General features: G+C 37.2%; 1 protein-coding gene across 3 annotated transcripts in view; it reads right to left on the bottom strand.

Annotated features, from left to right (window-relative positions):
- The window catches only part of PPP1R21 (protein phosphatase 1 regulatory subunit 21), a 55,175-nt gene that overhangs the window by 21,351 nt on the left and 21,494 nt on the right, over nucleotides 1-12,330 (bottom strand). For all 3 annotated transcript variants that reach the window (XM_069493915.1, XM_069493914.1, XM_069493913.1), the window contains exons 8-12: nucleotides 11,692-11,744; nucleotides 11,053-11,202; nucleotides 7,287-7,388; nucleotides 7,092-7,180; nucleotides 4,971-5,107 (exon numbers count right to left, since the gene is read on the bottom strand). In XM_069493915.1, coding sequence (XP_069350016.1) covers nucleotides 4,971-5,107; nucleotides 7,092-7,180; nucleotides 7,287-7,388; nucleotides 11,053-11,202; nucleotides 11,692-11,744 — 531 coding nt within the window. The remainder of the gene's footprint in view (nucleotides 1-4,970; nucleotides 5,108-7,091; nucleotides 7,181-7,286; nucleotides 7,389-11,052; nucleotides 11,203-11,691; nucleotides 11,745-12,330) is intronic.

Here is a 12,330-nt window from a genome sequence, read left to right on the forward strand (position 1 = left end):
TCTTGTTATCATATAACACATTTCTCACTTTTTTCACTCCCTACACGTTATTATTTGCTGAACATCACTAAAACACTCTTATTCAAACATCAGAGAGTTCCACTTTTGCCATGACAGCAGGAAGAGCTCAAAGGACCAGCTCCCCAGTGAAACTGGTGAAAATTCCAAAAAAAACCCAACCACTTAAAGTCTCAGAAAATGGTTCTAAAGGCATACAGCCAATGAAGAAACATTTACTCAAGAAAACCTTTAACGACTCAGTAAGAATGGGAAGAATCTGTGGTATGTAAATCAAGACTCACTCTCTCCCTCCCTCTCCTCACCAGATCATATAGACCGAAACTCCATTCCCAATAACAGGTAAAGCCAAGAACACAGGACTCCCTCTCTCCCAACCCCTAGCTGGAGGGCTGGACTTCTCAATTTGCACCCAGCTACCTGTCTCTGAGACTAAGTTCTGGACAAGAGCAGGCCAAGAGGTGGGGGAGGGTTCCTTTCTTTCACCCAGCACCCACTCCTGGGACAGAGGCTCTACCTTGGGCACGGTGCTGCTGAGAAAACTGGGGCCCTGATAACCCCTGCCCCAGGCCATCAACAGGGGTTCCGCACTGAAGAAGGCAGAGCAAACAGACCGGAGACTGCTGTCCTTCCCTCCAATACCAAGCACTCAGCTGCTAACAAGAGGGTGTCCCTCACAGGGAAGTGCTGCCACCGTCCCCATCCCAGCACCAGAACTATGGCTCAGAGATTTACTCCAGGGGATAAGTAAACCTTAAAACAAGAGCTTTGACTCTCTTCTCAAAAGAATTGATTAATTTGCAACAGAATGTGGATAAGTTCAAGCTTAAGGGTACTCTCTAAAAAAAGACCTGGAGCTGTAGTGAAAGCAATTAAGAGGAAATTGGTAGATTCCTTAGAGATGTAAATTAAACTCTAGTCTGGCTGGTTTAACAGAGAGAACCGGGGACAGAAATGGCTAGGAGGAGCCCTCCTGGGGTCAGAACAAATGTCAAACACTGACTTGAAAAACTATACCTGTGAGGTATATGCTAGGTCCAAACTATACCTGTAAAGGAGTCCACATTTAATTGATTCTATCTGCAGACATGTTATGTTCTAAGGCATTTTGAAAACAAGAAAGCAATCATCCAGCAATTAGTGGAGCTTAGGGAAGGAGACACCACTACCATCTCAGGGTGACCATGAGCATTCCCAAGGCTGAACTCGCTAAGAAGCAACACTGTGCAAAATTTATGCTCTGAAAACTAGAAAATACTGTTTAAAGAAATTAAAGAAATCTTGAAAAAGAAGAACAAAGTAAGAGGAATCACACTTTCTAGTCTCAAAATTTACTACAAAGCAACAGTCATCAAGACAGTGTGGTGCTGGCATAGGACAGACATATATTTAGATCAATGAAATATTTAAATCAATGAACTGAGAGTCCAGAGAAATAAATCTATACACCTATAGTCAACTAATTCTTGACAAGGGTGCCAAGATCACTCAATAGGGAAAGAATAGTCTTTTCAATAAATGGTGCTGGGACAACTGGATAGCCACACGCAAAAGATGAAGTTGTACTCTTACCTTGCACCTATACAAAAATTTAACTCAAAATGAATCAAAGACCTAAATGTAAGAGCTAAAATTATAAAACTCTTAGAAGAAAATGCGGGGAAAATATAGAAGGACATAACCTCAGATTTGACAATGGAGTCTTAAATTCGACATCAAAAGCAAGAGCAACTAAAGAAAAAACAGAAAACTGGACTTCATCAAAATTAAAAACTGTTGTGATGCAAAGGACACTACCAAGAAAGTGAAAAGACAACCTACAAAATGGAAGAAAATATTGTAAATCACACATCCAATAACGGACTTGTATCTCTATATTAAGAACTCTGACAATTTGAAAATAAAAAGACAATTCAATTGAAAAATACAGAAAGCATTTCAATAAAAATCTCTGCAAAGAAGATATACGAATGGCCAATAAGCACATTAAGAGATGTTCAAGCCAGGCGCGGTGGCTCACGCCTGTAATCCTAGCACTCTGGGAGGCCGAGGTGGGCGGATCGTTTGAGCTCAGGAGTTCAAGACCAGCCTGAGCAAGAGCAAAACCCCATCTCTACTAAAAATAGAAAGAAATTATATGGACAGCTAAAAATATATATAGAAAAAATTAGCCGGGCATGGTGGCGCATGCCTGTAGTCCCAGCTACTTGGGAGGCTGAGACAGGAGGATCGCTTGAGTTCAGGAGTTTGAGGTTGCTGTGAGCTAGGCTGACGCCACGGCACTCACTCTAGCCTGGGCAACAGAGTGAGACTCTGTCTCAAAAAAAAAAAAAAACAAACAAACAAACAAAATAAGAAAAAAAGAGATGTTCAACATCACTAGCCATCAGGGAAATGCTAATCAAAACCACAATGAGATACTACTTTATACTGACTAGGATGGCTAAAATAAAAAAGTTAGATAATAGTGTTAGTGAGGATGTGGAGACACTGGAACCTTCATACACTGCTGGTAGGAATGTATTAGGTTGGTGCAAAAGTAATTGCAGTTTTAGCATTGTTGAAATTTGCCATTTGATATTGGAATGCATTCTTAAATGTGGTTGTGGTTGTGTTATACATCATTTTAATGCATACTTCTCGCTTTATGTATTTTGCTAATGACTTGTTACTTGCTGTTTATTTTATATTTATTTTAGACTATGGAATTAATATTAGACAGAAAGCAAATTTGAGCAATTTTCTTACTCGAGTTCAAAAGGGGTCGTAAAGCAGCGGAGACAACTTGCAACACCAACAACACATTTGGCTCAGGAACTGCTAACGACCGTACAGTGCAATGGTGGTTCAAGAAGTTTTGCAAAGAAGAGCCTTAAAGATGAAGAGTGCAGTGGCTGGCCATCAAAAGTTGACAATGATCAATTGAGAACAATCATGGAAGCTGATCCTCTTATAATTACACAAGAAGTTGCTAAAGAACTCAATGTGAACCATTCTAGGGTCATTTGGCACTAGAAGCAAATTGGAAAGGTGAAAAAGCTTGATAAGTGGGTGCCTCATGAGCTGACCAAAAATAAAAAAAAAAATCATTGTTTTGAAGTGCCGTCTTCTCTTCTTGTATGCAACAAAGATGAACCATTTCTTGATTGGATTGTGATATATGATGAAAAGTGGATTTTATATGACAACAGGCGATGACCAGCTCAGTGGCTGGACTGAGATGAAGCTCCAAAGCACTTTCCAAAGCCAAACTTGACCAAAAAAAAGGTCATGGTCACTGTTTGGCGGTCTGCTTGCTGGTCTGATCCACTATAGCTTTCTGAATCCCGGTGAAGTCATTACATCTGAGAAGTCTGCTCAGTAAATCGATGAGATGCACTGAAAACTGCAACACCTGCAGCCGGCACTGGACAACAGAAAGGGCCCATTCTTCTCTACGACAATGTCTGACTGCACATCACACAACCAATGCTTCAGAAGTTGAAGGAATTGGGCTAGGAACTTTTGCCTCATCCACCATATTCACCTGACCTATCATCAACTGACTACCACTTTTTCAAGCATCTCAACAACTTTTTGGAGGGAAAATGCTTTTACAACCAGCAGGATACAGAAAATGCTTTCCAAAAGTTCGTCGAATCCAAAAACACAGGTTTTTATGCTACAGGAATAAACAAACTTATTTCTCGTTGGCAAAAATGATTTTAATGGTTCCTATTTTGATTAATAAAGATGTGTTTGAGCCTAGTTATAATGATTTAAAATTCACAGTCTGAAACCACAATTACTTTTGCACCAACCTAATAAATGTAACAGCACTTTGGAAAATAATCCGGCAGTTCCTCAAACAGTTAAACATAGAGTTACCGCATGACCCAACACTTCTATTCCTAGGTATACCCAAAAGAAATGAAAAGATATGTCCATACAAAAATTGGTACACTCATGTCTATGGCATCATTATTCATAACAGCCAAAATGTAGAAAGAACCGAAATGTCCATTACCTGACGAATGGATAAATAAAATGTAGTACATCCATAAAACAGAGCATTATTCTGCAATAAAAAGTAATGAAGTACTAATACATGCTATAACATGTATGAATCTTAAAAAAATTATGCTAAGTGAGAGAAAACAGTCAGAAAAGACCACATATTATATGACTCCATTTATATGAAATGCCCAGAGTAGGCAAATAGAAAGTAGATTAGTAGTTGCTTAAGGGACGGGGAGGGGAGTAACGGGGAAATACGAGGTGATAGGTAAAGGACATGGGGTTTCTTCTTGAAGTGATTAAAATGTTCTAAAATTGTAATGATAGTGCACATATCTGTGAACATACTAAAAACCACTGAATTATACATTTTAAAGTAGTAAGTTGTATGGTATGTACATTGTATCACAATGAAGCTGTTTTAGAAAAAAAAAAAAAAATCACAGTACCAGGAAAAAAACCATGGCATTCTTTAAAATGTCATTTATACTAAGGTCCATTCAGTTACGTGAATATACTTTTTTCAAGTTAGGACAAAGGGAAACAAATGGCATTTTTACTACTAAAGCTCCCTATGATACTTGTTGGAAAGTTGCTACAAATTCTTATGATTTGTCCCTCCTCATTTAAAAAAGAGGAAGGAGAGAAAGGGGATTAATAAATATTAATCACATATTAAAAATTAATATTTAATGCACGTTCAATGCCTGATATTTTACATTCTTAACTTCATAATCACAACATTTAACTCTATTTATAAACAGGAAAACAGAAATGCAGAAAGAAAAAGTGTTTTGCCCAAGGTCATAAAGGTATAAAGGGCTGGAGGTTTTAAATTTGAGTTTTTCTGACTCAAGATCCTGTGCTCCTCTCACTCTACTAAGCTAAACTATCTCCCTATTGCTGCTGCTTGTACTCTGAAGTCCTTCAAGTTGAACCATGAATAACAGACTTACTTGGCAAGGCGAGAAGAGCAACATAAGTCTGCAGCTTCTCAAACACAGCTGTCATCTTTTTCATGTCCTGGGACAGCTCTAGATTCCTGGCTCTTAATGCGGATGTGCAAAGAGAAGATTCACATTCTTCTTCTAAACTAGGAATGGGCATATTTTTAAGAAGTGAGCATCCTAAATGATTTTCAGTTAGCTATTAGAAACCATTTAAATTCTCAAACAACAATATCCAAAGAGAGACATGCAGAAAAAGGAATTTGATCTCATTTATATGGTTCCACCTTCTACATCATGAAACACACGCTGTTTGCCATAAATGCTGATGGAGTACCAGAGACTGAATGGAAGAAAAAGCAACACAAAAACATTAAAATATTTTTAATATTTTAAAGATTAAAAATTCTTAATATTTACAAGAAAAAAATATTTCATGAACTGAATTCCTCAAGAAAATTAATTACACAGGAACTGGTATTATTGCCACTGATACTAGCAGAGAATCACTAAAAAACCTTTTTGAGTATATGTAGTTTTTCAAATGCCAAACAGACTGGAAAAAACAATCTAGAGGCTCAAATTTAAAAGTAAATGTTTAACATTCATAAAATACATTTTATCATTTTCAACTTTAAATAGTTACATGGGAAAACTTAATTATAAGGTTAAAAAAATGTGGACTCAACAGTGTTAATGAAAACATGTGGAGGCAATCAAGTAAAAAAAGCTTTTTACACAAAGCCAGACAAGTTAGCATGGAATCTTAATTACATCCATTCTCTCTCCCTTGCCATTTCTCTTCTACTTTATTTACAGCAGACAGCTTCATTCCATTCTAAGCTCATTTACTACTAAACAGTAGGTCATCTTGTCAATTAAAGTGGTATTTCAACCAATGCCCCCCAAATTGCCTAAAAACACAAATAACTCATGAGGCAGAGCTGAAACCATATTAGATAGAACATTCCAAAAACAGAAATCTTAGCTCAAGAAAGGATTTATCCAGTGTTTTTAAAATTGTAATCATGAAAAAAAAGAAGATAAAATAAAAATGCATAAATTTTTCCAATAGTAAATACTTTTGTAATGGTTTTTAAACAGATTCTTCCTAAATATAAGCCAAATCAATAAGGTATATTCAATTTTAATGTTAAACTTCTAGAGTCATTTTTGAAAAAAAAAAAAACTGTAGTTATACTAAACTATAACATATAAAGATCTAAATGAAACTATAATTCATAATTATTAGGGTAGGTCATAATTCCCAGATTCCTAAAACCCTAACACATGAAGAAATCACAGAATTTGGTTACTGAAATATCCAGTTAGGTTAGAATTAGGAAATAGGATGTCTCTTAACACATATTAATTTTTTTAATAATGAAATTTTATATTTTTGAAAAGCTAAAACTACTTTAGATTTACAAGGACTTATGAACTATAATTACATATTTTCAATATCTGCAAGTGATTAACCTACATATTTTCTAAACCTTATTTTACAATATACTGTAATAAATACATCCTTATTTTTCTTATGTTCCAGATATAGTATTCTTTTATTTTTTTTTTAAAGGCTAAAACTTACAATGAAAAGATTTAGATAAAATAGGAGTCTTGGTAGTTTTAGACCAAAAGCTAACTTACAAGCAATATTATCAAGTTTCCAGTAATATATATTATTTTTTCTGCCTTTCCAGAAATATGTCAGGTGGAAAGATGAAAGATTACTAAATGACATATCCTATAAGGGCTAGAGTAGTTAAAGTTTTTTGTTTATAACTTAAATTTAAGTCACCAATAATAAATACAAGAACATCCCTTTTCAAAGAAACATAAGGATTACAGAACCAAATGTAAAGTTCACTATTACAACTCCCATCTAGATGTTTACTTCCCATAAAGGGAAAATAGTAACCACAGTACAGAACTACTGAAAAACTGTAGCTGACAGACTACAATTCCATTTTCTTACATATAAGTTTATGTTGTTCAACTGTGCTTTTCCTCTTCACAAAAGCCCTAATCAGCTGATCACAAGAGGCACATACTACTACTCATTAACTCCAGAGCAGATCAAGTTACACCCACAATTCCCCAAGTTCCCCGGTCTCCAGGGGTAAGTACCTTTTTAACTGATAAGGAAGAATCTTCCTAAGAAAACATATGTAGGAAGTTAAATGCTCTGAAAAAGTTTTCAACTTCACAGTTGTCTCCTGGAAAAGAAAAATAATTTCAAAGTTTAAAAGTGCTATTGAGCAAAGAGGAATTCCCAGTTTCCAGAAGTAAGGAAGAAAATAATAAAGCAAGGAAGAAAATTACCAGGACAGTCACAGTATCCTCTGTGATACTTTCAAATAAATGAAGCATTCCTTCCTCAAGAGGGCGGACATAGGACGCATTTTCATGAAGGTACTGTGAGAACTAAATGGGAGGGAAGGAACTGTGAATTAAATCACTGGAAAACAACAAACACCACATTTCTAAATGAGCCCACTGACTTATAAACCTAAATTCTTTTGGAAACTTTTCCTGGAAATTTGGCTTTTACACAGATGCTTCCCTCTAGCAGTCCCAGATAATGTCCCCAAGTCCCCATACCATTCCAAATTGAGGAACCAGAAGACTGGTGACACAATTAACAAACAGGATCAGAGGAAATGGGGAGGGATACTGCCTTACAACCCAGCACCAACAGGCCAGCTTCCCTGAGCTCCTGCTTCTCCACAGGGGTCCCAGTTTAAAAAAAAAAATTTTTAAGATTTGAAAATCAAAACTGTATGACACTGATTTTTGTGTTACATACCTCACTTTCAAAATACAAGCCTATTCATGGGAACCTCTTATTTTAATGTATACAATATTCAGGGTTAACAAATTTCAGGAATATATTTATCATCAAATGAAGATATGAAATCTTTTATAACTGTCACTGATACCTTGGTATTTACAAAGGACTAATACAGTATAAAGAACAGATTCAGAAAAAAAGTCCTATAGGCATTTAGACAATTTAGAGGCAAAAAAGGTAATTTCACTTATGAGATGTTTCAATTATTTAAGTATTTCATAATAGCTCAAATTTTGATTTTTCAGTACAGAAGTTTAAGATCTCATTTTGCAGAAATGTGATTCAACTGACTCTACTGCAAACTACACAGATATATGGCCCCGGGAAACTCAATCTCTTTGGGCTTTAATCTCTAGAGCTGTAAAATAAGGTGAACGCCAATCTTACAGGTCTAAAGGTCTACTTTATGATTCTATGAACAAGTTTAAACACTCTGGTCATCTTTTAACAAATGGTTTCTGAATCTCCTTTAATATTACAGACTTACTAGAAAAATCAGAAAGGGCCTTTCATATGCCAAAGCACCAAAGGTAAAATATTGAGAAATACATGAACTTCAAAGTAATGAAGTGTTTCAGATGAATTAAGATTTACATATTTGATTCTCACCATGTGGCTATAGTATGGCAACAAGCTAAAATAAAATTCCAATAATGGAAAAAGAACAAGTATTGGGTAGAAAATATTTTTTGATATCATAGGAAGTATTAAAGAAAGCATAACAGGCTGGGCGCGGTGGCTCATGCCTGTAATCCTATCAACTCTGGGAGGCTGAGGCGGGTGGATCGTTTGAGCTCAGGAGTTCCAGACCAGCCTGAGCAAGAGCGAGATCCCGTCTCCACTAAAAATAGAAAGAAATTGGCGGGCCAACTGAAAATATGTAGAAAAAATTAGCCAGGCATGGTGGCACATGCCTGTAGTCCCAGCTACTCAGGAGGCTGAGGCAGAAGGATTGCTTGAGCCCAGGAGTTTGAGGTTGCTGTGAGCTAGGCTGATGCCACAGCACTCTAGCCTGGGCAACAGAGTGAGACTCTGTCTCAAAAAAAAAAAAAAGAAAGAAAGAAGCATAACTACATTACAGTACTGTTTTCCCTATCCAGGTCTTCTGAAAGCTTTTTGCCACAGTGATATTAAAGAACATTGCAAAGGCCCAAAGTTTAATTTCTATATATTTCAATAGATTTGTGGAGTAAGACCAAAACTGATGAAAATCAAGCACCTACTGAGGGCTTCCTATGTGAAAGGCATAACGGTGACAATGATAAGAGCTAAGCTTTACTGGGTGCTTACTACACGCCAGGCATATTCTTAGTGCCTTACATGTATTATCTTATTTAAATCTCACCCATGCATATCTGCGAGGCAGGTGTTCTATCCCCCACTTTAAAGATGATGAAACTGAAGCACAGAGAGATTAAGTAAATTTCCCAAGGGGATATAACTAGAAAGTGGCAGGCCTGGACTGGGAACCCCAGAAGTCTGACTCCAGAGTCCAAGTCTTGGCTACACTAATAGGCACTTATGAGACTCATGGACATAAACACTTATTCAAACCCTGGAAACAATGCATGATGCACAAAAACAAGCGGGGAAAAATAATCCATTAAGTAGGAAGAGTGGCATGATTCATTTCAGACTATCATGTTATGAGGCACCTAGAGCACATTTCCATCAATGTCCCCCCTGTGGGAACCAGCTTCCAAGATGGCCCCAGGGATCCCCACCTCCTGGTATTCTTGGCTTTGTGTACTACCCTCTTACATTGTCTCAGGGTTGGTCTGTGTGACCAACACAATATGGCAGAAGTGATGGTATGTGACTACCTGGGCTATGTCATACAAGGCATTGTGGCTTCCACCTTGCTCTCTTTTGGATCACTTGCTATGGGGGAAGTTAGCTGCCATGTCACGAGAACACTTAACGTTATGGAGAAGTGCAGGCAATGAGAAATAGGTGTCCAGCCAATGCCTAGCATCAACTCACTAGGTATGTCAGTGAGCCACCCAGGAAGCAAACTCCCCAGCCCCAGCCACATCTTGGCTGAAACCTTGTAAGGGACTATGAGCCGGAAACCCCCAGCAAATTACCTCCTGAATTCTCAACCCACAGAAACTGTATGAGATAGTAAATGTTTATTGTTTTAAACCACTAGGTTTTGAAGTAACTTATTACATAAAAATGCATAATTCATACATTCACTAACATTTATTTTATCCTTTTCAGTTAAATGAAATTTTTCATGCTACCTTAAATCATTTTTTAGAATTAGCTAGGGAGAAAAAAGGAAAGAAAGGAGCAAACTCTAATAGGCCTCTTAGCACACGGACTGAAGGAAGTGACACTTAAACCCTGTTTAAACCTCACAAACCCTGAAAATGCCCTCCAAGCTCAACTGGAGAGGCAGTTAGACTCCCATTCCACAACCCCGCAGGAAGGGGAAAGGTCAACTATACCACACGGGTTGTTTCGCTTTTAGACATGCCCAGTGATGAAAGTTACATAGCGAGTAAAAACAGGAAGACCGAAAAATGCCAGCAAATTAACTTTTCCAACAATAAAATGGCACTTTTCATTATGTCACCCCCTGATCAAAAAGCTACAAATGCCTTAATTCTATAAACAAAGTGGAGGTCCATGCCTTAGCTTGCTTAGGGGCCTTTCAGAACCTGGAGCCATTTTCTCTCTTTTCAACCTTACTTCCCATTCCTCCACACTTCCAAGACTTCACACTCCAGCCAAGACTTCACACTCCAGCCAAGACTTCACACTCCAGCCAAGACAGTTTGTTCATTACTCCTTCCCCATCCTTGCTCCCTTCCCCCATATTCCCTATGCTTTCCTGCTCCGTGATTTTACTCATGACTTTCCCTCGTCTAGGGGGGAAAAAAATCCCAATTCTCTCCTCTTATTCAAATCTTGCTCATTCTTCAAGGACCATTCAAATCCCTGAAGAATCTTCCCAGACATTATAACCAACCGCAATCTTCCTCCCTGGTGATCTTGTACCATTTACCGGCCATACCTCTCACTCACACTGATGTCTTTTAACAACTCCCCTAAGTGTTTAATTTCTTAAGAATCTCCATTTTTGCCATATTTTATCTTGAAGGTAAAAACTACTTTTAGTGTTTTTCCATTCCTCCACAGTACTTGGCTGATGCACAGAAGCGGTCTGAAAATAAATAATGTCTGCCTCTTTGTTCAGGGCAAACAAAATCTATTCTGAGTTAAATTTACCTTCTGATTCAATGGAGATATAGTGTCAATGGCAGAATCAACAGGAAAAATCTGAATCCTCTGTTCCATGTAGGTGTGAAAGTTCAGAAGAGCTGTCACAAGATCTTGGACAAAAGCCAGGGCCTGCCCAGCAATATCCCTCATCTTCAGCTTTAAAATGAAAAGTACACAGTTAAAGTTAACCATCAAATTATTATTCTAACACTACTGTATTAAGTCTGCTTCTGGAGAAAACATTTGAATTCTACTGTGAATTCTTAAATTCATTTGCTCTCACTTGAATTTCAATATTCCTACCTAAGTAAATTAGAAAGCCACCAATTTGGGCAAATACACCACCTCCACTTAACCTAGACCACTTAAGCATAAGGTCTACCAACCTACAAGTATGGCATAAAAAATTAATGCTCCCCATAACTGAGTTCCAATGTTATGAGATAAGAGATAGCAAAAATATGTATTACTCATGAATTCAATAAAAAGTAAGTCACACACTTTGAAGAAATGTATGAGAAAGTAAAGCAAAAGTTAAATGCAATGATTTAGTGCACTAAACAGAGGCCCAAACAACTAATCCTTGTTTCTGGAAAGCCTGGCATACACATGGCTGAAAATAAATACATGCACTTCATCCTTTACCTGGTGTCTCCTATTGTGGAGTGGAACGTTCAGAGCGTTATATTGACTATATTCTACAAAACAAAAATAATGTACATTAAGTCTCACTTTACATTTATAGAAAAACAGCTTAACTGCAAAATAAGGAATGCTCTGCAGCAAAATCAGCTTTACATAAGAATTTAAAATGATCAACACCACAATCACTGTCTAAGAGACAAATGGAATTTACATAGAATCAGTCATTTCTCAAGATAAAGTAATTATTTCTATTTTTTTTTAACTTCAGGATTAAAAAAAACAAATCCTGCATTTCCATTTCTAAAAATCATTTCAAATACTTCTTTGGGGACTATCAAGATTACTTAGAAAGGCTCATGCTGTTCCTGCTGTGTTCGGTCTTTCTCCCTCCTAAAATAACCCTGTACACGGCTGCCACACTGATCATCCAAAAATACCACTGTTTTCATGACACGATGATATTCAAAAATCTATTACTATCTGCCACTGCTAATCCTAATGACTCAATCCTAACTCTCCTGGGATGGTTCCAATATATTTCTCACAGTGCTCCTTTATACACGAGTCTGTCATCAACCTCTGACAGCTTCTGCACACCTGACCTCATATGTCCTCAACCTCCTCATCCTAATGATCTAC

The sequence above is a fragment of the Eulemur rufifrons genome, chromosome 19 (assembly GCF_041146395.1).
Source record: "Eulemur rufifrons isolate Redbay chromosome 19, OSU_ERuf_1, whole genome shotgun sequence".
NCBI lineage: Eukaryota > Metazoa > Chordata > Mammalia > Primates > Lemuridae > Eulemur > Eulemur rufifrons.